Genomic DNA, 22175 nt, shown 5'->3' with positions numbered 1-22175 from the left:
GAGCCCGAAGAACGGGCTCATTCCTGAAGAAGGGCTCATGCCCGAAACGTCGATTCTCCTGCTCCTTGGATGCTGCCTGATCTGCTGCGCTTTTCCAGCAACACATTTTCAGCATGCTATTAGCCTTCTTCACTACCTGCTGTACCTGCATGCTTACCTTCATTGACTGGTGTACAAGAACACCCAGATGTCGGTGTACTGCCCCTTTACCTAAATTGATTCCATTTAGGTAGTAATCTGCCTTCCTGTTCTTGCCACCAAAGTGGATAACCATACATTTATCCACATTAAACTGCATCTGCCATGCATCTGACCACTCACCTAACTTATCCAGGTCACCCTGTAATCTCCTAACATCCTCATCACATTTCACCCTGCCACCCAGCTTAGTATCATCAGCAAATTTGCTAATGTTGTTACTAATACCATCTTCTATATCATTAACATATATTGTAAAAAGCTGCGGTCCCAGTTCTGGTCACTGCCTGCCATTCCGAAATGGAGCCGTTTATCACTACTCTTTGTTTCCTGTCAGCCAACCAACTTTCAATCCAAGTTAGTACTTTGCCCCCAGTACCATGCACCCTAATATTGCTCACTAACCTCCTATGTGAGACTTTATCAAAAGCTTTCTGAAAGTCCAAGTACACTACATCTACTGGATCTCCCTCGTCCATCTTCAGAGTTACATCCTCAAAAAATTCCAGAAGATTAGTCAAGCATGATTTCCCCTTCATAAATCCATACTGACTCTGACCAATACTGTTACTACTATCCAGATGTGTCGTAATTTCATCCTTTATAATAGACTCCAGCATCTTTCCCACCACTGAGGTCAGACTAACTGGTCTATAATTTCCTGCTTTCTCTCTCCCGCCTTTCTTAAAAAGTGGTACAACATTAGCCACCCTCCAATCCGCAGGAACTGATCCCGAATCTATCGAACTCTGGAAAATAATCACCAACGCATCCACGATTTCTCGAGCCACCTCCTTCAGTGCCCTGGGATGTAGACCATCAGGCCCCGGGGACTTATCAACCTTCAGATCTAACAGTCTCTCCAACACCAATTCCTGGCAAATATAAATTCCCTTCAGTTCAGGTCCTTCAGCCACTGTTACCTCAGGGAGATTGCTTGTGTCTTCCCCAGTGAACACAGATCTGAAGTACCAATTCAATTCTTCTGCCATTTCTTTGTTTCCCGTAATATATTCCCCTGTTTCTGTATTCAAGGGCCCAATTTTAGTCTTAACCATTTTTTTACCTTTCACATACCTAAAAAAGCTTTTACTATCCTCCTTTATATTTTTGTCCAGTTTACCTTCGTACCTCATTTTTTCTTTGCTTATTTCCTTCTTAGTAATCCTCTGTTGTTCTTTAAAAGCTTCCCAGTCCTCCGTTTTCCCACTTATCTTTGCTATGTTATACTTTTTCTCTTTTGACTTTATATGTTTCTTAACTTCCCTCATCAGCCACAGCCACCCATGCCTCCTCCTAGGATCTTTCTTCCTTTTTGGAATGAACTGATCCTGCAACTTCTGCATTATATACAGAAATATCCACCATTGTTCCTCCACTGTCATCCCTGCTAAGGTATTGCACCATTGAACTTTGGCCAGCTCCTCCCTCATAGCTCCATAGTTCTCTTTATTCAACTGAAATATTGTCACTTCTGATTGTACCCTCTCCCTCTCAAATTGCAGATTGAAGCTTATTGTATTATGGTCACTACTTCCCAATGGCTCCTTCACTTCAAGGTCCCTGACCAATCCTGGTTCGTTGCACAATACCAGATCCAGAATTGCCTTCTCCCTGGTCGGCTACAGCACCAGCTGTTCTAAGAATCCATCTCTGAGGCACTTCACAAAGTCTCTTTCTTGAGGCCCAATATCATCCTGATTCTCCCAGTCTACCTGCATGTTGAAATCCCCCATAACAACTGTAGTAATATCTTTGCGACAGGCCAATTTCAGCTCCTTATTCAACTTACACCCTACATCCAAACTACTGTTTGGGGGCCTGTAGGTAACTCCCAATAGGGTCTTTTTACCCTTAGTATTTCTCAGCTCTATCCACACTGACTCTACACCCCCTGATTCTAGGTACTCTGCACAAGGGACTGAATATCATCCCTTACCAACAAGGCCACCCAACCCCCTCTGCCCGTCAGTCTGTCCTTATGATAGCATGTGTAGCCTTGAATATTCATTTCCCAGGCCCTGTCCACTTGAAGCCACATCTCAGTTATCCCCACAATATCGTATCTGCCAATTTCCCAAAGAGCCTCAAGCTCATCCATCTTATTTCTAATGCTTCATGCATTCATGTATAGTATTTTTAATTTGTTCCTGCCCTCACCCTTCCCATCAAATCCTATTTTACTCAACCTTACGGCATGATCCCGTTTTGAGTTTTCTGCCTCATTGATACAGTTGTCTTTCTTGACTTCCCTTGTTCTAACTTCCCTCCAATTTCCTTCTTAAACACCCAGTTTGTCCCCTCCCCCCTGCTACTTAGCTGTGTTTCAGTAGCAAACCTGCCTGCCAGAATGCTATTAAGGTGCAAACCGTCTCTCTTGTATAATTTGTGCTTACCACAAAACATACCCCAGTGATCCAAGAATTTAAATCCTTGCTTCCTGCACCAGTTCCCCAGCCACACGTTCAAGTCCATTATCTCCCTGTTTCTTGCCTCACCAGCCCGAGGAACTGGAAGCAAACCGGAGATAACCACCCTGGATGTCCTGCTTTTCAGCCTTCTTCCGAGTTCTCCAAAGTCCCGCTGTAGTATGTTCCTCCTCTTCTTCCCGACATCATTTGTGCCGACATGTACCACCACCTCTGGCTCTTCACCTTCGTCCTTGAGGATTTCCTGCACTCTGTCTGTGATGTCTTTAACCCTGGCACCAGGAAGGCAACACACCATCCTTAAGTCCCGCCTGCTGCCACAAAACCCCGGTCAGTTCCTCTCACTATGGAGTCCCCTATTACCACGGCTCTGTGCGATGTCCGACTCTTCCGCTCTGCCTCCACGCCAACTTTTGATTGACAGACCTAGCCGCCTCTTGGACTGGCAGTGTCATCTGTTGCTACTGTTTCCAAAAGATTCAACTTGTTCCTGACAGGTACTTCTCCTGGGGTCTCTTGCACCTGTCTCCTCTCTGCCTTCCTCATCATCTGCTCTCTTCTGCTCTCTTCTGGTACAATTGGTGTAATAACCTCGCTGAAGGTCTTGTCCAGAAAGATCTCGTTCTCTCGGATGTGCCTAAGGTCCTGGAGTTCTTTCATCAGTGCTGCAATATGCTCTGTCAGTAGCTGAACGTGCACACACTTTCCACACTTATACAAGCCAGACACACCAGCGTCGTTGACCTCCCACATCAAGCACGTAGCACACTGAACCAGCTGGGCAGTCATGTCTTCACCCTCTTCAACTGTGGTGTAATCACTTCACTCAACCTCCTTGTCAAAGACTCCTGAGCTAAAGCCTCACTCTTCAATCCACAGGAACTTCCTTGGACCCTCTTTTTGGGGCAAGTCTGTGGACTTGTAATTTAGGTTAGAGGAGGAGGGAGGGAGGGAGGCCCTACTTTGTAGGACCTGGGGTCTAGAACACACCCACTCAAATAACAATCACTTACCTTCCCACCGGCTTTGCGCTCTGCCTTCACTTCCGCCCAGCTCCCACCGCTCTCTGATGCAAAAAGGACTCATAGCCTTGAATGCCTTGTCATTACAAGTGCACATTGAAACACTGCTTTAATGAGATGAGGGTTTCTGCCTCTCCCACCCTCACAGGCAGTGAGTTCCAGATTCTCACCATCCTCCGAGTGAAAACGGTTTTCTTCACATCTCCCTCTAAACATCCTGCCCCTTCCCTTAAACCTAGGCTCCCGGTCATTGATCCCTCCATCAAGGAGGATAGTTATTTCCTGTCTACGCCCCTCATCATTTTATACATGTCAGTGATGTCCTCCCTCACTCTCCATGTTTCCAGGATAACAGCCCCAGTCTGTCCAATCCCCCTTCATAAGTGAAACACTCCAGCCCAGGCAACATCCTGAGAAATCTCCTCCCCACACAGTCGCATCCCTCCTATAACATGGGGAACGTGGCTATAATGTGTCACTGATGTTTTCTCCAGATACCATAATTCTTACTGTTTCAGTCTTTCTTTGTAATAGCATGTGAACCACCATTTTTATTGTTAAGGAGCTGGACAAATTGCATTCCACAATAATGTACTGATAGAAACCATGAATAAAAAACTTCTTAACAACTTCTCAAAGGTATCCATTGAGATTGACCTGAAATATGTCTTGGCTTTAAGTCCAACAGAAACCAGACACATTATGATTTTGTATCAGCCTCCAGTATTACTTCCTTGCATGACTGAATAACAGTAAGCATTGACTTAAATTATCAATAGCTTGTGGTTAAAAAAATATTTGAACTAAAAGACAAACCAGAGACTGAATGTTGCTAAACATGCTTACAAAATTACTTTGTACTTTAAAATCTTTGGTTACTACCCTTAATTCATTATTCAAAACTAACAATGAACAATTGATTGCACCATTGTGATAATTCCTCTCTGTTAACTCTATATGATACTATTAAAATACAGCAAGCTTTGATCTTAACCAAGTTCTAGCTCTTGTACAACACACATCACTTTACACACAAGGATATTTCTTTACAAAATAAAAACCGAAAGAATTGTGGAGGTTATAAATCAGAGAGAAAAAAAAAAATTGGAAAAGCTCAGCAGGTCTGGCAGTAACTGCGGAGAGAAATCAAGGGTAATATTTTGGGTTGAGTGACGCTTTCTCAGAACTAAGTTCTCAGTTTCAGTTCTGAGGAAGGGTCTGAAACATTAACTCGATCTGAAACATTAACTCTGCTTTCTCTCCATAGATGCTGCCTGACCTGCTGAGCTTTTCCAGCAATTTCTACAAAGATTTGTTTTGTTGTGCTTTAATTCTTTCTTTCTTTTTAAAGAAATTCTCATGAGATAGCTGAAAAACATTTGAGTTTTCATGCAATCATAGAATGATTGAGGGCAATAGGAGGTTATTTACTCCAACATGACTGTACTAGTCCTTGTCCTTTCTTCAGTTTTATGTTGGGCGGCACGGTGGCACAGTGGTTAGCACTGCTGCCTCACAGTGCCGGAGACCCGGGTTCATTTCCCGCCTCAGGCGACCGACTGTGTGGAGTTTGCACATTCTCCCCGTGTCTGCGTGGGTTTCCTCCGGGTGCTCCGGTTTCCTCCCACAGTCCAAAAATGTGCAGGTTAGATGAATTGGCCATGCTAAATTGCCTGTAGTATTAGGTGTAGGGGAATGGGTCTGGGTGGGTGCGCTTCGGCGGGTCAGTGTGGACTTGTTGGGCCGAAGGGCCTGTTTCCACACTGTAAGTAATCTAATCTAATAAATCATCCCAATCAAATATTTATCCAATTTCCACTTGAAAATGACTGCTTTTGAATATGCATTCATCACACTTTCAGACTGTGAATTCCAGATCATAACAACTCACTGTATAAAATTAATCTCATTTTGCTTCTAGTTTTATTGTCAAATAGCTTAAGTCTTTGACCGCTGATTACTGATCATTCTGCGAGTGAAATATTTCTGTTTATTTATTCCATCAAAATCTCTCGTTATTTAAAGACAGCTATTAAAACTTCTGTTAGCTTCCCTGCTTCAGGGAGAATTCCAGTTACATAGGATTATATAGGATTACATACGATTATATAGGATTACATAGGATACAGGGTAGGTGAAGCAGGCCATTCAACATAATTGTCTATATTTAGGCTCCATCTGAACATTCTCTCTATCTATTCACTTCTTTCTAAAATGCTTGCAGTTTTCTCTTAAATGCACCCATAATAAACACTTCAACCACTCTCCATGGTTGTGAATTCTACATTGTTATTATTTTTGGTTAAATAGGTTTCTTCTTGAATTCCCTGTTAGATGTTTTGGTGAATGTCTTCTATTATTGGCCTCTGGTTATGCTCGTACATAAAGGAAACATTCTTTCTGTATCCCCTCTACAAGAAATGTTTAGATCATTAACATATCTTGAAGGAATTTCTTTCCCCTGAAGCGTGGGAGGCTGAGGGATGACCTTATAGAGTCTTGTAAAACCATGAGGGATACAGATAAAGTGGATAGCAAAAGTCTTCTCCGTAGGGTGGGGGGGAGTTCAAAACTAAGGGACATATTTTTGTGGTGAGAGAAGAAAGATTTAAAAGGAACCTGAGAGGCAACTTTTTCACATCGAGGCTGGTATGTATGTGGAATGAGCTGCCAGAGGAAGTGGTAGATGCAGATACAGTTACAACATTTAAAAGACATTTGATCAGATACATGAATAGGAAAGGCTTAGAGGGATATGGTAAAAACAATGACTGCAGATGCTGGAAACCAGATTCTGGATTAGAGTGGTGCTGGAAGAGCACAGCAGTTCAGGCAGAATCCGAGGAGCAGTAAAATCGACGTTTCGGGCAAAAGCCCTTCATCAGGAATATGGGTCAAATGCAGGCAAGTGGAACTAGTATAGTTTGGGAAAGTTGGTTAGCATGGACGAGTTGGACTGAAGGCCTGTTTCTGTGCTAGATGAGTCTAGTCTATGATTCTAGTTGTAGTCCTACCAACCCTTAAGGAGCACTACTGTCTATTTACCTCCAGTCTGAACAAAGTAACTGCTACTTGCAATTCTTCTGAAGGTCATTAACTCTGTTTCTCTCTCACACACACAGATTCTGTCAGATCTGCTGAATATATCCAACCTTTTCCTGTTTTTATTTAAGATTTCCATCATCCACAATATTTTGCATTACACATTGAGTTCACTACTACTCTCTGTTTACTGTCCCTTGGCCAATTTCGTAACCACACTGAGTTAAAAAGAAATTAGGAGCAGAAGCAGGAATTGCTGGGAAAACTCCGCAGGTTTACCCACATCTGTTAAGAGAAAATAGAGTTAATGTTCAGATCCAGTATTCTTCAGGGGTCACACACTGCCAATGCCCCTTAATCCAACAAACGTCAAGTTTACTAACAAGTTTGTTACGTAGTACTTTAATTGAATAAATTGCTGTTCAGTATACACAATCCTTATGTTACTATGTTTTTAATAAGCTAAAACCAAAGGGGTTCTTGCATGACTGCCAAGAACTCAAATGTAATGATGTAATTCAAAGTGGGCAACATCTAAAATGCAATGAAATCATCACTGAAATGCTTCCCATAGGAACTGCTGTGGTAATCAACTGTAAACCTCTCCTTGTCTCTTTTGTCAAAGCTTCAGTCCCTAAAGGATTATGGCTTACACCTTCTTTTATATCACAAAAGTAGTGCAATTTTTAAATCACCCTTTTGGTACTTTTAAAATCCAACCAGGCTGACATCTCAGTACAGTATTGAAGGATTATTACCCTGCTGCAGGGTCATCTTTCAGATGTGAAATTAAATCAAAGACCCACATCGACTGAAAAGATTTCACATACTAAACTAAAAGCAAGGGCAATCTTAAGGGGCCTTCACCAACATCTATTCCTTGGTAAGCTCTTCAACAAAACAGGCGATATTGCAAATTGTTAGAATGCTGTTTATGCAAATGTGTTGTGTGAAAAATGGTTGTTGATTATTGAGAAGCAGTCCTCTAGCTACAACATTAATACTGTTGTGTATACAATCTACAAGGTGAACTCCAGAAATTCACCAGGATCTTTAGATAGCACCTTCCAAACATGTGACCACTTCTATTGAGAAGGACAAGGGCAGCAGATACATGGGAGATCATTCCCTGCAAGAGGCTCCAAGCCAATCACCATCCTGACTTGGAAATATTAGCCGCTCATTCACTGTCGCTGGGGCAAAATCCTGGAATTCCCTCTCTAATGACATTGTGAGTCAACCCACAGCAGGTGGACTGTAGCAGTTCAAGAAGGCAGCTCACCCTCACCTTCTCAAGGGGTAACTAGGGACGGGCAATAAATGCTGGCCCAGCCAGTGACACACATATCCGAGTGAATTAAAAAAGAAATTCTGGGGTACAAGAATATTAGTATATAAATGTAAGTCTTCTTTATTTATGTTAAAGACAAGAGTGAAAGAAATGGAGTGTTAATTTTCCATAAGTTCCACCTTCAGGAAAGCCATAACTTATTTCTAAATTGCAGAAGAATATTTTCATTTTTGTTTTGGCATCTTTTTTATTTTATGGTATTTTTAAACATTTAAATGGTCACTAATCAAAATGACAATGAGCAATAATATTTTTGCCATTGCAAAATGTAAAATGAAAAAGTGAATTGTTGAATTTTCGCCCTTTCTCCTCTACCCGGTTACTGTTCTCAGTAACATGTCTCAACCCAGAACTTAAAATAATCAGCAAACTGTATCCAAAAACCGACACAGCCAATATGGTGAAATTTATCACTGACCATGCAGAATTAGTGTGGTTTGATTATCTGAACATTGAAGAGCCAGAACTGAAGCTCTTGTGCAAAATATAAGTAAATAAGTAAGTGTTAGATGGGGAACTCTTTTGTGTTGCAATCATACCTAAATTCAAGGATCAGCAACTTCCTGGGGGCTCAATAAGTGACTTCTCTTCCAACATTTGACCCAACATATACCTGCCATGATTTACAATCAGTGGGTGTCCGTGTGATTTAAACACCTCCAGCTGAGTGTATCATGGGAAGTATCTGATCGCAGCCTGTCAAGTGTGTGCTCAATTCTGCTTTAATTGTGGAATGAAGAGAGAATCCAAGCATTTTAATGATCTCATTATGCAGTTTTATGCAGGATACAAGGGGAAGAAAGCCATTTCAGAGTGTTTCCAGAGAACTGTGCAGAGATAGAGTAGCACCCCCACCTCAGCTCCTAAACAATAAACATCTGATGACCTGACGATAGCAAGCAAGTGAAAATCATTTTTCTCCTGGCTAAAATGGAATCACTTTTACTGTGGTCTTCCACTTGCTGATCCTCACTTAAAGCAGAAATGACAAGTTAGAGATTTTTGTGATCTGAGCTTCATGGATTATTTTAACTCTTCCATCTGAAAATTGCCATCTTACCTGGTCTTGCCTACATGTGACTCCAGACCCACAGCAATGTGACTGACTCTTAAAGGATTCCTAAATGGCACTCAGTCCAAGGACAAATCCGCAAGGGAAATAAATGCTGGCCCAAGTAATGACACTCACATCCAATTAACATTGTTTTTAAAAGGCTGCACTTGACCTTTCCTAGCCCAACTGAATCAGAAGTCACATGGTACTCCATCTACTCATCTTGCAGCCCTGTCCCAAGGTCAAAATTAAATTCTGCCATCAGAACTCACTGAGAATTGGAGCATGCTAAATTGGCTTAGGGGACTTTTTGATCTTAATGCAGGACTTTAAACAAATCAATATTTCTCTGATCTAAATCAGACTGATTACCTGGTGAGCAAAGGGAAAGGGAGAGGCTCTAGCCAGACATCAGGAGAGGGAGGTTAACATAGCAGAAAGAGACCCGATGTTTCTTTATGATATCTCTAACAGATTCAAAGATTTAAACTTGTCTTATTAACTCTGGCCAGTTGGCCCCTCCTGTCAGAGACAGCGTGAGACTTCTCTATCTATGGAACTCAGTGTCAATAACTTGATCTGTACAGGTTCTATAATGCGATGGATGTGGTTTTGTGTAACCCTGTGTTATAGAAAAATCACACTTTAAAAACAGCACATAAAGTGCTGGCGATGTAATCACGTTACAGCCAACACACGTTTTAAAAGTTTATGCTTTTGAAACAAAGTTCCCAATTTGTCAATCATATTATAGTGAATACATGTTGATAAAACACGCATTATAGCAGAACGACCAGTACTTGACTTTTCAATCTTAACTCGATCCCCTCCTTTCTTTAGCAGCTGCCTCACCAATGACCTGATTCTTGTTGTTAATATTACAATTACCAGGAGGCTGGCTAAGTTTGGGGCATCCATTCTTTAGCTTCTATGTCCCTACCTGGAGATGAACAATGAATACTTATACAAGGTACAGATTAACTGCCAGCTTCCATACAAAATTCAAGGTTTACTTTTCCCCTTCACCTGAAAAACTGAAGACAGTTACTAATTTTTATTGTTGTGCTCATAAGTCCATTTCCCAAGTGAATACACTTTATTAATCAACAGTAGCAATTATGTTTAGTTAAAAAAATCTACATTTGTGTTTCAAGCCACTTTTTAAAAATATTGTGATTATTTTAGTCAATTGTTAAAAATATAACAGAATTTGGTCCTGAAGTTCCGGAATGATTATCGGTGATTACCATTTGGGGCGGCACGGTAACTCAGTGGTTAGCACTGCCGTCTCACAGCACCAGGGTCCTGGGTTCGATTCCTATCTTGGGTGACTGTCTGTGTGGAGTTTGCACATTCTCCCCGTGTCTGCGTGGGTTTCCTCCGGGTGCTCCGGTTTCCTCCCACAGTCCAAAGATGTGCAGGTCAGGTGAATTGGCCATGCTAAATTGCCCATAGTGTTTGGTGCATTAGTCAGAGGGAGATGGGTCTGGGTGGGTTACTCTTCGGAGGGTTGGTGCGGACTGGTTGAGAAGGGCCTGTTTCCACACTGTAGGGAATCCAGTCTAATCTAGCAATGCATATCAAATCTATCAAATTTACTGGACAAATAATACACTGGGGACATTAATTAAAGAGTCTGAACTCTGACCTGCTCCAAGAGGCTAATTGAGACCCTTAAGTGACTGATTAATGGCATCGCTGCTGTTGGGGGAGTGGGGCATTACACCCCATCAGGAGGTGTCTCAGTAACAATGGGCAGTGCCTGTGGTTACCTGTTTGCTACTTCACGGGATCTGCAATATTTTGCTGACAATAAATACATTTTGTTGATCCCCATTTTTCATTGCTAGTTAAGATATCCAATAAAAGTGGGCATGTGGAAGCTCTACTCCCATTTCCTGAAAAATTGTAAACGCCCATTGTTAGGGCTACAAGGTCGTTCATTGGTTAGCACAGCTGCCTCACAGCGCCAGGAACTCCAGTTTGATTCCAACTTCAGGTGACTGTCTGTGTGGAGTTTGCATATTCTCTCCGTGTCTACGTGGGTTTCCTCCGGATGCTCCAGTTCCTTCCCACAGTCCAAAAATGTGCAAGTTAGGGTGAATTAGCCATGCTAAGTTGCACACAGTGTTCAGAGATATGCAGGCTAAGTGGATTAACCATAGGAAGTGCAGGGTTACAGGGATAGGTTGGGGTACTGGGTCTGGGTGGGATGCTTTTCAAAGGGTCAGTCCAGACTTGATTGGCCAAATGGCCTCTTTCCACATCTGGTTGTATTTGAAAAGAATGACCCTGTCAGTACATACTGTGACCATCTGTGTATTCTCTCAGTAACCTTGATCACTACATCTCTGTACAGGAATGCATGGATGCACTTTTATAAGAAGTAACAGAACATTTTGCTATAATGTAGAGTCTGCTCACCTGTTACTCAAACATTCTGGGTTAATGTAATTTACTGAGGCAACATTACACTACACCACAGCAGAGAGACAGTGAAAAATCAGAGGTACCCTAATTTATCAACAGGAAGAAAACAAACAGAGACATTTAAACACTGACAGAAAAGTAATTGCTGATTAAACCTTTAAAGTGTGTGATATTGCTGAATTAGAAAAAAAAACAGGGTAGAAAACAGCCTTCTTTCATGAAGTTGTTCAAATACAACTTCACATCATCCTGATTCAAAACTGAATAGGCATCTGGCCACAGAACCAAGGACTGGATTCAGAGGCTGGATATCGTAATCTTAAGACACCTTTCGTAATCTTAAGACACCTTCACTAGGTCCCCTCTCAGCATTCTCTGCTCCTCCAAAGGAAATGACCTGAGCTTATCCAGCCTCTCTTCATCGCGGAGGTGCTCCCTCCCAAGCAACATCCTGGAGAATCTTCTCTGCACCTCCTCCAGTACAATCCCATCCTTCCTGCAGTGTGGGGACCAGAACTGTACACAGTACTCCAACTGTGGCCTCACCAAAATTCTGTACAGCTCTTTGTTCTTCTAATCTATACCTCAACTGATAAAGGCAAGCGTCTCATACGCCTGGCATTGAACGTGTGGTTTAAAATGTGAGAAGGTGGTTCAGCTGATGAGACACTGGCACTAGCACTGGGCTAGAAAGGAGATGCTCCAGGGCTGGAGAGAAGGACTTAAACTAATTAGGGGTGGGGAGGGGGTGTTGGGGGGGAGGCGGGGGAAGGTTGGAGAGCTTGAGAGGGTGAAGATTTACAAAACATAAGAAACAGCGGCATTTTGATGATGACACCCAGAATGCAGGAATAGACAGAGTGTGCAAGCTTAAGAAGACAGCAGCAAATAGGGTTGGAGGGGAGGAAGTAAAAAGGCAAATGAAAGGCTGTTTACTTAAATATGTGTGGTAGTCAGACCAAAATTTTAAAAATGCCCAAATAGAGGTTAATGGTTATGATCTTTAGCCATTAAAGAGACATGCTTACATGGAAATCAAAATTGGGAACTAAATATTCAACTTTTCGAAAGGACAAATAAGAATGGAAGAGTGGTGGGGTTGCATTGTTAGTATGAGATGGAAAAGGTACAAGAGCGAAAAATTATTATGGGTCAGGTGGAACCACAAATAATAATAAGAAGAATACCTTGTGGGAGTCATCTGTACACTGTCCCTAACAGTAGCTATGCTATAGGAGAGAAAATAAGTCAGGAGATAATGAGGGTAAAAGGTAATGCATTCATCATGGGTCAGTTTAATCTTCCTGGAGACTGGGAAAACTAATTCATAGAGTGCACTCATGCCAATTTCCTGGAATAGCAAGTTGTGTACTCCTCCATGGATCAGGCAAGTCTGGATCTGGTAATGTGTAATGAGGCAGGTTTCATAAATAATCTCAAAGTAAAAGATCCTCTAGGGAACAGTAACTATAAAATACAGATGTCATTGCAAAGGTATGGAATGTGATTTCACTGAAGCTCATTTAGCTGAAAGGTTTATGGGACTGTTCACCGCCTCAACACCCATTAAATCCTTCAGAAAAGCAGACCTTGAGAAACCCACAGAGAACACCAGCCTCACACAGCTAGAGGAACCCAAGTTGAAGATCAGCAACATTTTCAACTGCTGACTGTATAACTACCATTGCAGACATTAATAGGTTCAGCAACACATCCAAATCTTGTGCGAGGTGTGGCTTGTCTTACCCTCCAGACAATGTCTTTCACTTCAAAATGCATGTAGGTATATGTTTTACCAGAGGACATTGGGCTAAGAACAGCCTGAATATCAACCTTCTATAATTGATCTAGCTGCATTCAAAGAGCTACACATTATTCTGATCCTCCAAGGAATAAAACTGTCAGGTGCAACACCAAAGCTTCTAGAGTGTAACATTGATCTCATTCATGTTTGTCACAGTCGAACACAGCAGATTCAGCAAACTACATCTGATGATGACCAGCTGCAACAGCTCGAAAACTCATCATCAGTGGGTGGCCTGGGTGATTCCAACAAGTTCCTGACGCAGCTTCACTCTGGACATTCAGAGATGAACTGGAATTTTCCAGCAATGTTCTGTGTAAAGGGACACAAGTGGTAATTCTGCAAGCTTTATTGAGAGATGCAGTAGGCCCATCACCTGTAGGACACATGGGCGCGGAAAGGAAACAAGAGATTAGCGCGAGAATCGATGGCTTGGAGAAGGACATTGATCAAGTGAAACATGAGCACTTAATCAACGTTAACAATTAAGAGAAGCACTTTAGTTGGGCTCTTGAGGTAGTGTCTCTACATCTGGACCAGATCTGGGTTCAAGTCCCACCTGTTCTCAAGCTGTAGAATAACATCCCTGCATAGGCTGATTAGAAAAACAGGGCAGTTTCTGATTTCCAGCATCCACAGATATTTTTGGTTTTTATCGAAATTGGTCATTTCCACACTAGTGTTTATGCTCCAGTTGATCTTGCATGCATTGTTCATCTTCTAGAATCATCATAACTCGGTATTCCTTCCCCCTTCCTTTCCAGCCCAGCTCTCCCTTTAATGCATCGATAATCATTCACTTCAATCACTCTCTGTCAAATGGTTCGGAATTTTCCCCAATCCAGGCAAAGACGGATTTTCTTCTGAATTTCCTACTGAATGACGAATGTTCCCTCAGGAAGGATACACTTGTGTCTTTTCTGAGCAACTGTCATACCTTACTGCTGTAGTTTCCCTTCTCCTTACTACATTAAATTATTCAAATGATAACATTCCATCAATTACAGATAAATCCGCACAAACTATGAGACTCTTAATTCACCAAAATGGTAGTAAATTAAAGTGCTTTCATATCTCCTCCTATACTGCTTTTAAAAAAATTAAAACCTTAACTATACTGTTTTGTAGATATTATATTATGACTCACTATGAATTGTGAAATATAAGTCACATGTTAAAGTATACATTCTGCAAAGTGAATAAATTGGCCTGTGGGGTACTCATTCAATTCCACATTTAGCAATTAAGATCAACAATAACAAATTAACACTTGTCAACAATACAAACACAATAGCGAAATCACAAAGAATAATTACAAAAATAAAGGTACTTCAATTATTCATATTTAGAACAGAAACAGCCAATGTTAAATCATGAATTAATCATCTGGTTTATTCTTCGTTTCTAACAAAGCAATGAATTTGATAATGGTTGGATTATGGTCAGTGAAGAGAGAAATGCCTGTTTGTGAGACAAAGATTACAATAAGGCTGTACTCTGTTCACTTCAGAAGATTTCAAGAGGCCCCGTTTAGCCCGAGTTGCAAAGGGATCCTTTCAAATCCCTAATTTATAGCTAATTTGAAAGAAATGACCTCCATGTATCGAGGCTACGATCTGCAAAACATGTAACAATTTAAACATTTCTTTAGATGAGAGATTCCCAAACTGAAATGCATTGAAGTGTAATTCCTGCGAAGCCCCCAGCTTTAACCTCAGGATATAAAGTAACAACACAATCCTTGATTGATGCTCTGAATAACATCCTCTGTGCCCCAATCTTCTTATTGTGAATTTACTCCAAAATGTACTGGGGAATTAATTATAAGGTGGCACACTCAGCACAATGTAAAATCACTCCCCTCAGAGATTACACAACCGAAGGTGTATTTCAACATTATTATCCGATCGGCAGATCAATATCAGCGGGAGATAAAGCACAGAATCCAGAATTTCAAATCTTTTCATTGTACTGGGCTAGATCAGATCATTGTATATACTGAGCTGCTGTATTCAGTTTTTAAGAACATTCTTGCAATATTCAGCACTTTATTACTTGATTTGCAATAGATTGGGAAAAGGGGATGGGGCAGTGCAATAAGACCTGGGTGTCCTTGTACATCAGGTGCTGAAAGGAAGCATGCTGGCGCAGCAAGCAAATGGTATACTAGACTTCACCGTGAGAGGATTACAGAAGCTCCTGAGTACAGGAGCAGGCAGGTCTTGCTGTAATTGTACAGGGCCTCGGTGAAGACACACCTGGACCTTGTGACCTGTTTTATCTCCTTATCTGAGAAAGGATGTTCTGCCTATGGAGGGAGTGCAACAACGATCCACCAGACTGATTCCTGGCAAGGCAAGACTAATGTCTGAATATTGACTAGATTGGTTAGGACTATATTCATTGGAGATTAGAAGAATGAGGAGGATTTCATGGAACCATCTGAAATTCTAACAGGGCTAGACAGGGTAAAGGATGTTCCTGATGACTGGCAATCCAGATCCCAGGCTCACAATCCACGAGTACGGCCTGTGAAATTCCCTGCCACTGAAATCAGTTGAGGCCAAAACATTTAAGTTGATTTGATTTATTGATTGTCACATGTATTTTGCCACAAAATACAGGGATAAAGATTGTATAATGTTACCACTCTTCGCCACCATCTCAAAACACAGAAAAATAAACCAAAACTAGAATATACAGAAGAATAAAAAAGTAAAGAAAACTGTCTAACTATACAGTCCTTCTCATTGAGTGCTCCACCACAGATCATGGGTCTGATAGCCAGGCCAGGAGTCCCCTTCGCCGTCACCATTGCCGGTACAACATCTCACCTCCATCGATACCCTCACCACTATGGGTCCTCACCAGAGACCACTGATGCTGCTGGATACTGCACCGGCCCTAACTCGACTCGGCTATCATGAGTCTGCTTCAGGCTCACCTGCTGATGTGGCTGGGTCTCGTACTGGGCCCAAACTCACCTCCACTGCCACCTCCCTCCACGGTTCTGTGCTGGACACAGATACCAATGGGAAACACTGTCTCCAGTGCTGCCACCTCAAGTCCACACTGGGCCTACTTACTACCACTGAGCTCTTCAGCAAGGGGTAAGTAAAATAAAATAGAAAGAGAAAAAAATTAGAAAAGGGAGAGAAAAAGAAAACAAAAGAAAAGCAGATGGAGCAGACAAGCCCTGAGCTCAGAAGCCCTACTCCACTGCCAACTTGCTGGAAAACATTGAATGATTTCAAGGAGAAGTTAGATATAGTTCTTTTATTTTATTTACTCGTGGGATGTGGGCCTCTTTAGCTAGGCCAGCATTTATTCCTCATTCCTATTTGCCCAGAGGTCAATTTAGAGTCAAACACATCCTAACCTCGTCTGGAGTTACATCTAGACCAGACCAGATAAGGATGGCAGATTTTCTTCCCTACAGGACACAAGTGAAGCAGATGTGTTTTTCTGACAATCTATAATGTTTTCACGGTTATCATTAGACTCTTAATTCCAGATTCTTTATTGAATTCAGCGGCAGGGGTGGGATTTAAATCTGGGTCCCCAGGATATTCGCTGAGTTTCTGGATTAATAGACGAGTGGTGATACCACAAGTTCATCGCTTTCCTAAGGGCCATGTCCTACATCATGAGAAGCAGCAGCTGCATGCTTCTAAGAGTAGCAGCCAGGAAAGGAATCAAACCTTTGATCTTAGTGAAAGGTGGTTTCCACTGGTGAACAAATGGGAACCAAGAAAACGGAGATGAAGAATTCTCTGGAGACATCAGAAGCTTCATGTCCAAAGTAGCAGGAGAAAGGTCTACAGCAGCTGCTGTGGGCCACGGGAGTGCGCTGGAATTGAGGGAATGATTCCTGATCTTCTACATTCAACTGAAGAGAAAATACACTGTCCTTTCTCAGGTAGTTTTTCAGTGGTCCCAGTGGGCCCAATAACTTCGACTGAATGTTGCTCACAACATATGTCAAGTTGTTGGATCAGGCACAACAGTTAAACTGAGTTTGATACCCAAGATGTAGAGAAACCTGGAAAGCTGCCTCACTGCTCGTTCACTGAAATTATCACTCAGTTAAAGATAATGTCCAATTTCAATGAAGCTTTGGGCTTTCAGCTTCTGGTATATGCCATGAGTGAGCTGACCATTTCAATCAAAAAAACAAAATGCATTTTTCCTCAATTCCTACTTTCAAGAACAATATGTGCATATACTTCAGTGCACCACACTGCCCACAATATATACAAATAAACACAAAAGCTAACACACCCTGATGAAGATGGTCACGTAAACCAATTTCACCCAAATTAACAGATAATTTATCACTGCACAAAATCCTCTACTTGTTCTCATTCTGAATAGATTGAAAATCACTAAACTTTCATTAATTACAATGAGCTTCTTGAAACTAAAATTGAGAGTCTCAACAAATGTTGAGTTTGCACCAATCTCAGAAATGTTTTAATATTTCCAAACGAGCAGACAGAAGATGTAACATGACAATAATTATTCAAGCATTGTTTACGTCGTCATTCCACAAACGCAAAAAATGTGCTTTGGGAAGAGCTTTTGTAATTCAGACTACAGGCTGAAATTGGAGACTCAGGAATTCTTTCAACTTTCTTTTAGAAATTATATTCTTCATAACGCAGGCTCATTTTGAACAGATGTGCCAGGACAATTATTCTGTGCCTAAAAGTCAAATATGGCTAAGTCCTGCAGCTGTGTATTCAAACAGCCTCTCATGAACAATTGAATGTTCCCAGAACGTGAACAATGCACAGGGTATTTGACTGCTGTCCTGAACATGCACAAAAGCTAAACAATATTGCCAATAATTCAAACCTGGTCTTCTTGACTTGAACATTTTAGTGTATATGCAGACTTCGATATTGAGCTTGCTTTGGTGTTTCCCACTAGTTTACGTCCGGTAAGTAGTACAACAGCTGGAGCCACATCTGCATCACAGTGTAGTAGGATGAGTGAATGGGTCAAGCAACACTCGCCCCATTGAAGGTTATATACTTTGATGTGGTTTCGTTGAGTAACATACGCTCTGCTGTTATCATTTTGCTTGCTGTAGTCTGCATCCGTTCTGTACAGCTACAATAAAGTTGCCATCTGCTGCCTTGTCAATGCCAGGAAAAGCATTGGGAATAACGCCAGAGAATGTCTTTCATGAAGTGACTGTTGCAATCTTTCGTTTTTCTGGTTTGTAAGTTTCATTGACAAACTAGCATTTCATTGTTTTCACTAGAACATCATTTTTCTGTAGATTTTTTTTATTCTGATGTATGCCACCATTGTGGAAACCTGACAGTTAATGCTGAATCTGGTTATGGAACAAACACCATGCAAACATGAAAGAAACTAGATCAAAGGACTTACCTGTTTTCCTTTATAAGTCAAATCAAACCCAACCAGTTCTTTCATTTATCTTGTAATAAAATTCTTTCTTCAGCTGTGAAATCTGTTATATAGGCTACATCTTCAATATACTTTTACGTCAGATATAATCTTGGACATTATTTTGAACTCTAGACTTCTTTTAGAAACCATGGGAGCAATCTAAATGAACAATTATTCCTAACTTTAAGTCAATTTCACCCAACTGGCCAAGCTGCATTAGAAAGTTGTCTGTTCAAGTCCCATTGCCAACTTGGGAACAGAACCTCGGCTGACAGTGTTATCAGGGGCATTGTTTGTGAATGATCTTTTAATCTGAAGCCCAAAGAGACAATTGTAAAATACCTCATGAAACAATAAAATAAAGACTTGGATGTGATTTCTTTGTGTCCTGTCAAGAACCTTCCTTCAATCATCACCAGCAGGTTGGCTGGATTTTCATATATCTGATGCTAATGGGATCTCTCTGTTTGCAAACTAACTGCTGATTTCACCTCCCCCACCTTCCCACTCATTCTCCATATCCTTCGCTTCTCTGAGAGATGAGAAATCTGTGTATGCCAATCTAAACGTATTCAATGATGGGCGCATCCACAAATCTCTCAGGGTTTTTAGATTAGATTACTTACAGTGTGGAAACAGGCCCTTCGGCCCAACAAGTCCACACCACCCCGCCAAAGCGCAACCCACCCATACCCCTAACCTAACACTACCTATTCACCAGAACTGCACATTTTTGGACTGTGGGAGGAAACCGGAGCACCCGGAGGAAACCCATGCAGACACGGGGAGAATGTGCAAACTCCACACAGTCAGTCGCCTGAGGCGGGAATTGAACCCGGGTCTCTGGCGCTGTGAGGCAGCAGTGCTAACCACTGTGCCACTGTGCCGCCCACTTAGAACTCCAAAGGTTGACAAACCTTTGAAATGAAGAAACATCTCATCATTGAAGTCTTAAATGATTGACCCCTGTTTTCCTGAAACAGTGACCTTTATTCTAGATTCCTCACCCAGACAAAAACAATCTCTCAGTGTCAAGCTGTTTTGTAGCCTTGAATGTTTCAATGAGATCACCTCTCATTTTACCACCTCCAAAGAATATAGACTCAGCTTACTCATTGTCTGAACATAACACAAACCTCTTATCCCAGAACAAATTGAATGAATCTTCAATGCAAGTATTTTCTTCCTTAAATAAGGAGATTAAAATTGCTCACAATATTCTAGATATGGTCCCACCAAAGTTAAAGCAAAATATTTACTTTATTCCTATGCTCTAATTCCCTTGCAATAAAGGTCAACATGCTATCTTCTCTCATAATCATTTGATTTCCTTGCATGGCTAACTTCTTATATATTTGCATAATGATACCCAAATTTCTCTGAACATCAATTTGAAAAGTATTGTGAAATGTCGCTCAGCATACCCATTTCAGAAAGATTTTTATGATGGCGACATTTCCCCTTTGGAGTGCAAAATAATCATCTTCATGTGTTCTCTCAGTGTTTTTGATTAACAATGATACTTACTTAGAATTGAACCTCCACATACATTAACAATATTTTTTAAATTATCAATTAATACAACAGCAGTCTTTCAAAAAGACATTTGCTAAGAGCAGATTGTAGTACAAAACAAGTCAGAGTTAACACATCATAGAGTTCAAGCTTCAGTATTAATTATGCAAAAATTTTAAATGGTGCACTCACTTAGTCAAATATTAATAAGATTTCTACCAGAGAGGTTTGTCATAGATTGATGACATTCCAATCTGTACTCTAAAGTTATTTTGCAGAAAAACAAACAATGCTTGCAAGTTTTGCTTGACATTTCTTTCAGTGATTTGAATACAGTCAAGCATTTGTATCCTTAACAGCACATTAGATTAGATTTCAAATGGAAGTATCTGTTCTCACACTTCCTTATCTATGTCCATTTCAAAGAATCTTTATCACTTTCAAATATTGCTCATTGAATTGACTGAATCTCTGTCTGCAGAAGTCAAAGGTTATTCGTCCTTACCTCTCTCACACTGCGGACCAGTAAATCCATACACACAGGCACATCGGTTCGGACCGATACACCGACCACCATTCTGGCAACCGGTTTCACAGACAGCTGTGGCATAAACAGAAAAAACAGTGTTTTACAAATGTTTTACAAATAACAGCATTTTCCAAATGTTTTGCTGAACACTGGCAGAGAACACAGACCACTCAATGAAATTCTTAGTCACCACCAGGGAATATTCAGGAAAATGCCTCAATGGTTTCTACAGATGTCCACCTGCAATTAATTTGATTGAAAACTCCTCACAGAAGTTATCACACTGAAGTCAATTTCTTTGGAATACTATTTTATTGAAAACCATACTGTGCATTGCGTGATATAAAAGGATAATGAACCTCTACCTTAACAGACTCACCAAAAACGTAACATTGCTACCTAATAAGGAATATTTGTCAAGGTTAGTACAGTTTAATCAACCTGAGCCAGTATAAAACCACAGCCCAAGTGTTGCAAAGGGGACATAATATTTTCCAGTTTTCAGTTCTAAGAAAGTGTAAGATGAAACTGTCTAACAGGAACTTCTATCAGTAATATGCCAGTACATTCTTCACATATCTCTACAATTTTTTTAACAGTGAATGTCTGACTCAGCCATCCATGTCCCATTATAAACATACTTTCTAGCAAGTAAGCACGGAAAGATATTGGCGGTAGGTAAGACAAAATCTGCAGAGACAATCACAGTTTAGTCTTTACTGTACTGTCCTGACCATACTGTCCTGATGGTGCTGTCCTGACTGTACTGTCCTAACCATACTGTCCTTATGGTACTGCTCTGACTGTACTGTCCTAACCATACTGACCTAACCATACTGTCCTTATGGTACTGTCCTGACTGTACTGTCCTAACCATATTGTCCTGACTGTACTGTCCTAACTATACTGTCCTTATGGTACTGTCCTGTCCTAACCATACTGCCCTGACTGTACTGTCCTAACCATACTGTCCTTACGGCACTGTCCTTATGGTACTGTCCTGGCTGTACTGTCTTGATGGTACTGGCCTAACCATACTGTCCTTATGGTACTGCCCTGACTACACTGTCCTAACCATACTGTCCTTATGCTACTGCCCTGACTGCACTCTCCTAACCATACTGTCCTTATGGTACTGCCCTGACTGTACTGTGCTTATGGTACTGTCCTGACTGTACTGTCCTAACCATACTGTCCTTATGGTACTGCCCTGACTGTACTGTCCTAACCATACTGTCCTTACGGCACTGTCCTTATGGTACTGTCCTGGCTGTACTGTCTTGATGGTACTGGCCTAACCATACTGTCCTTATGGTACTGCCCTGATTGCACTGTCCTAACCATACTGTCCTTGTGCTACTGCCCTGACTGCACTGTCCT

At 41.2% G+C, this 22175-nt stretch overlaps 1 protein-coding gene across 1 annotated transcript in view; it reads right to left on the bottom strand.

The window, feature by feature from the left end:
- The window catches only part of LOC122558088 (fibrillin-2-like), a 339601-nt gene that overhangs the window by 296902 nt on the left and 20524 nt on the right, over positions 1–22175 (bottom strand). The window contains exon 5 of the mRNA XM_087994253.1: positions 20772–20867. Within this exon, the coding sequence (XP_087850379.1) occupies positions 20772–20867 (96 nt within the window). The remainder of the gene's footprint in view (positions 1–20771; positions 20868–22175) is intronic.

This window comes from Chiloscyllium plagiosum, unplaced genomic scaffold, assembly GCF_037043375.1.
Source record: "Chiloscyllium plagiosum isolate Xiang-an unplaced genomic scaffold, Cpla_swu_hap1 HiC_scaffold_2, whole genome shotgun sequence".
Taxonomy (NCBI): domain Eukaryota; kingdom Metazoa; phylum Chordata; class Chondrichthyes; order Orectolobiformes; family Hemiscylliidae; genus Chiloscyllium; species Chiloscyllium plagiosum.
The sequence above is the reverse complement of the archived record's forward strand: the minus strand, read 5'-3'. Positions and strand labels throughout refer to the sequence as shown.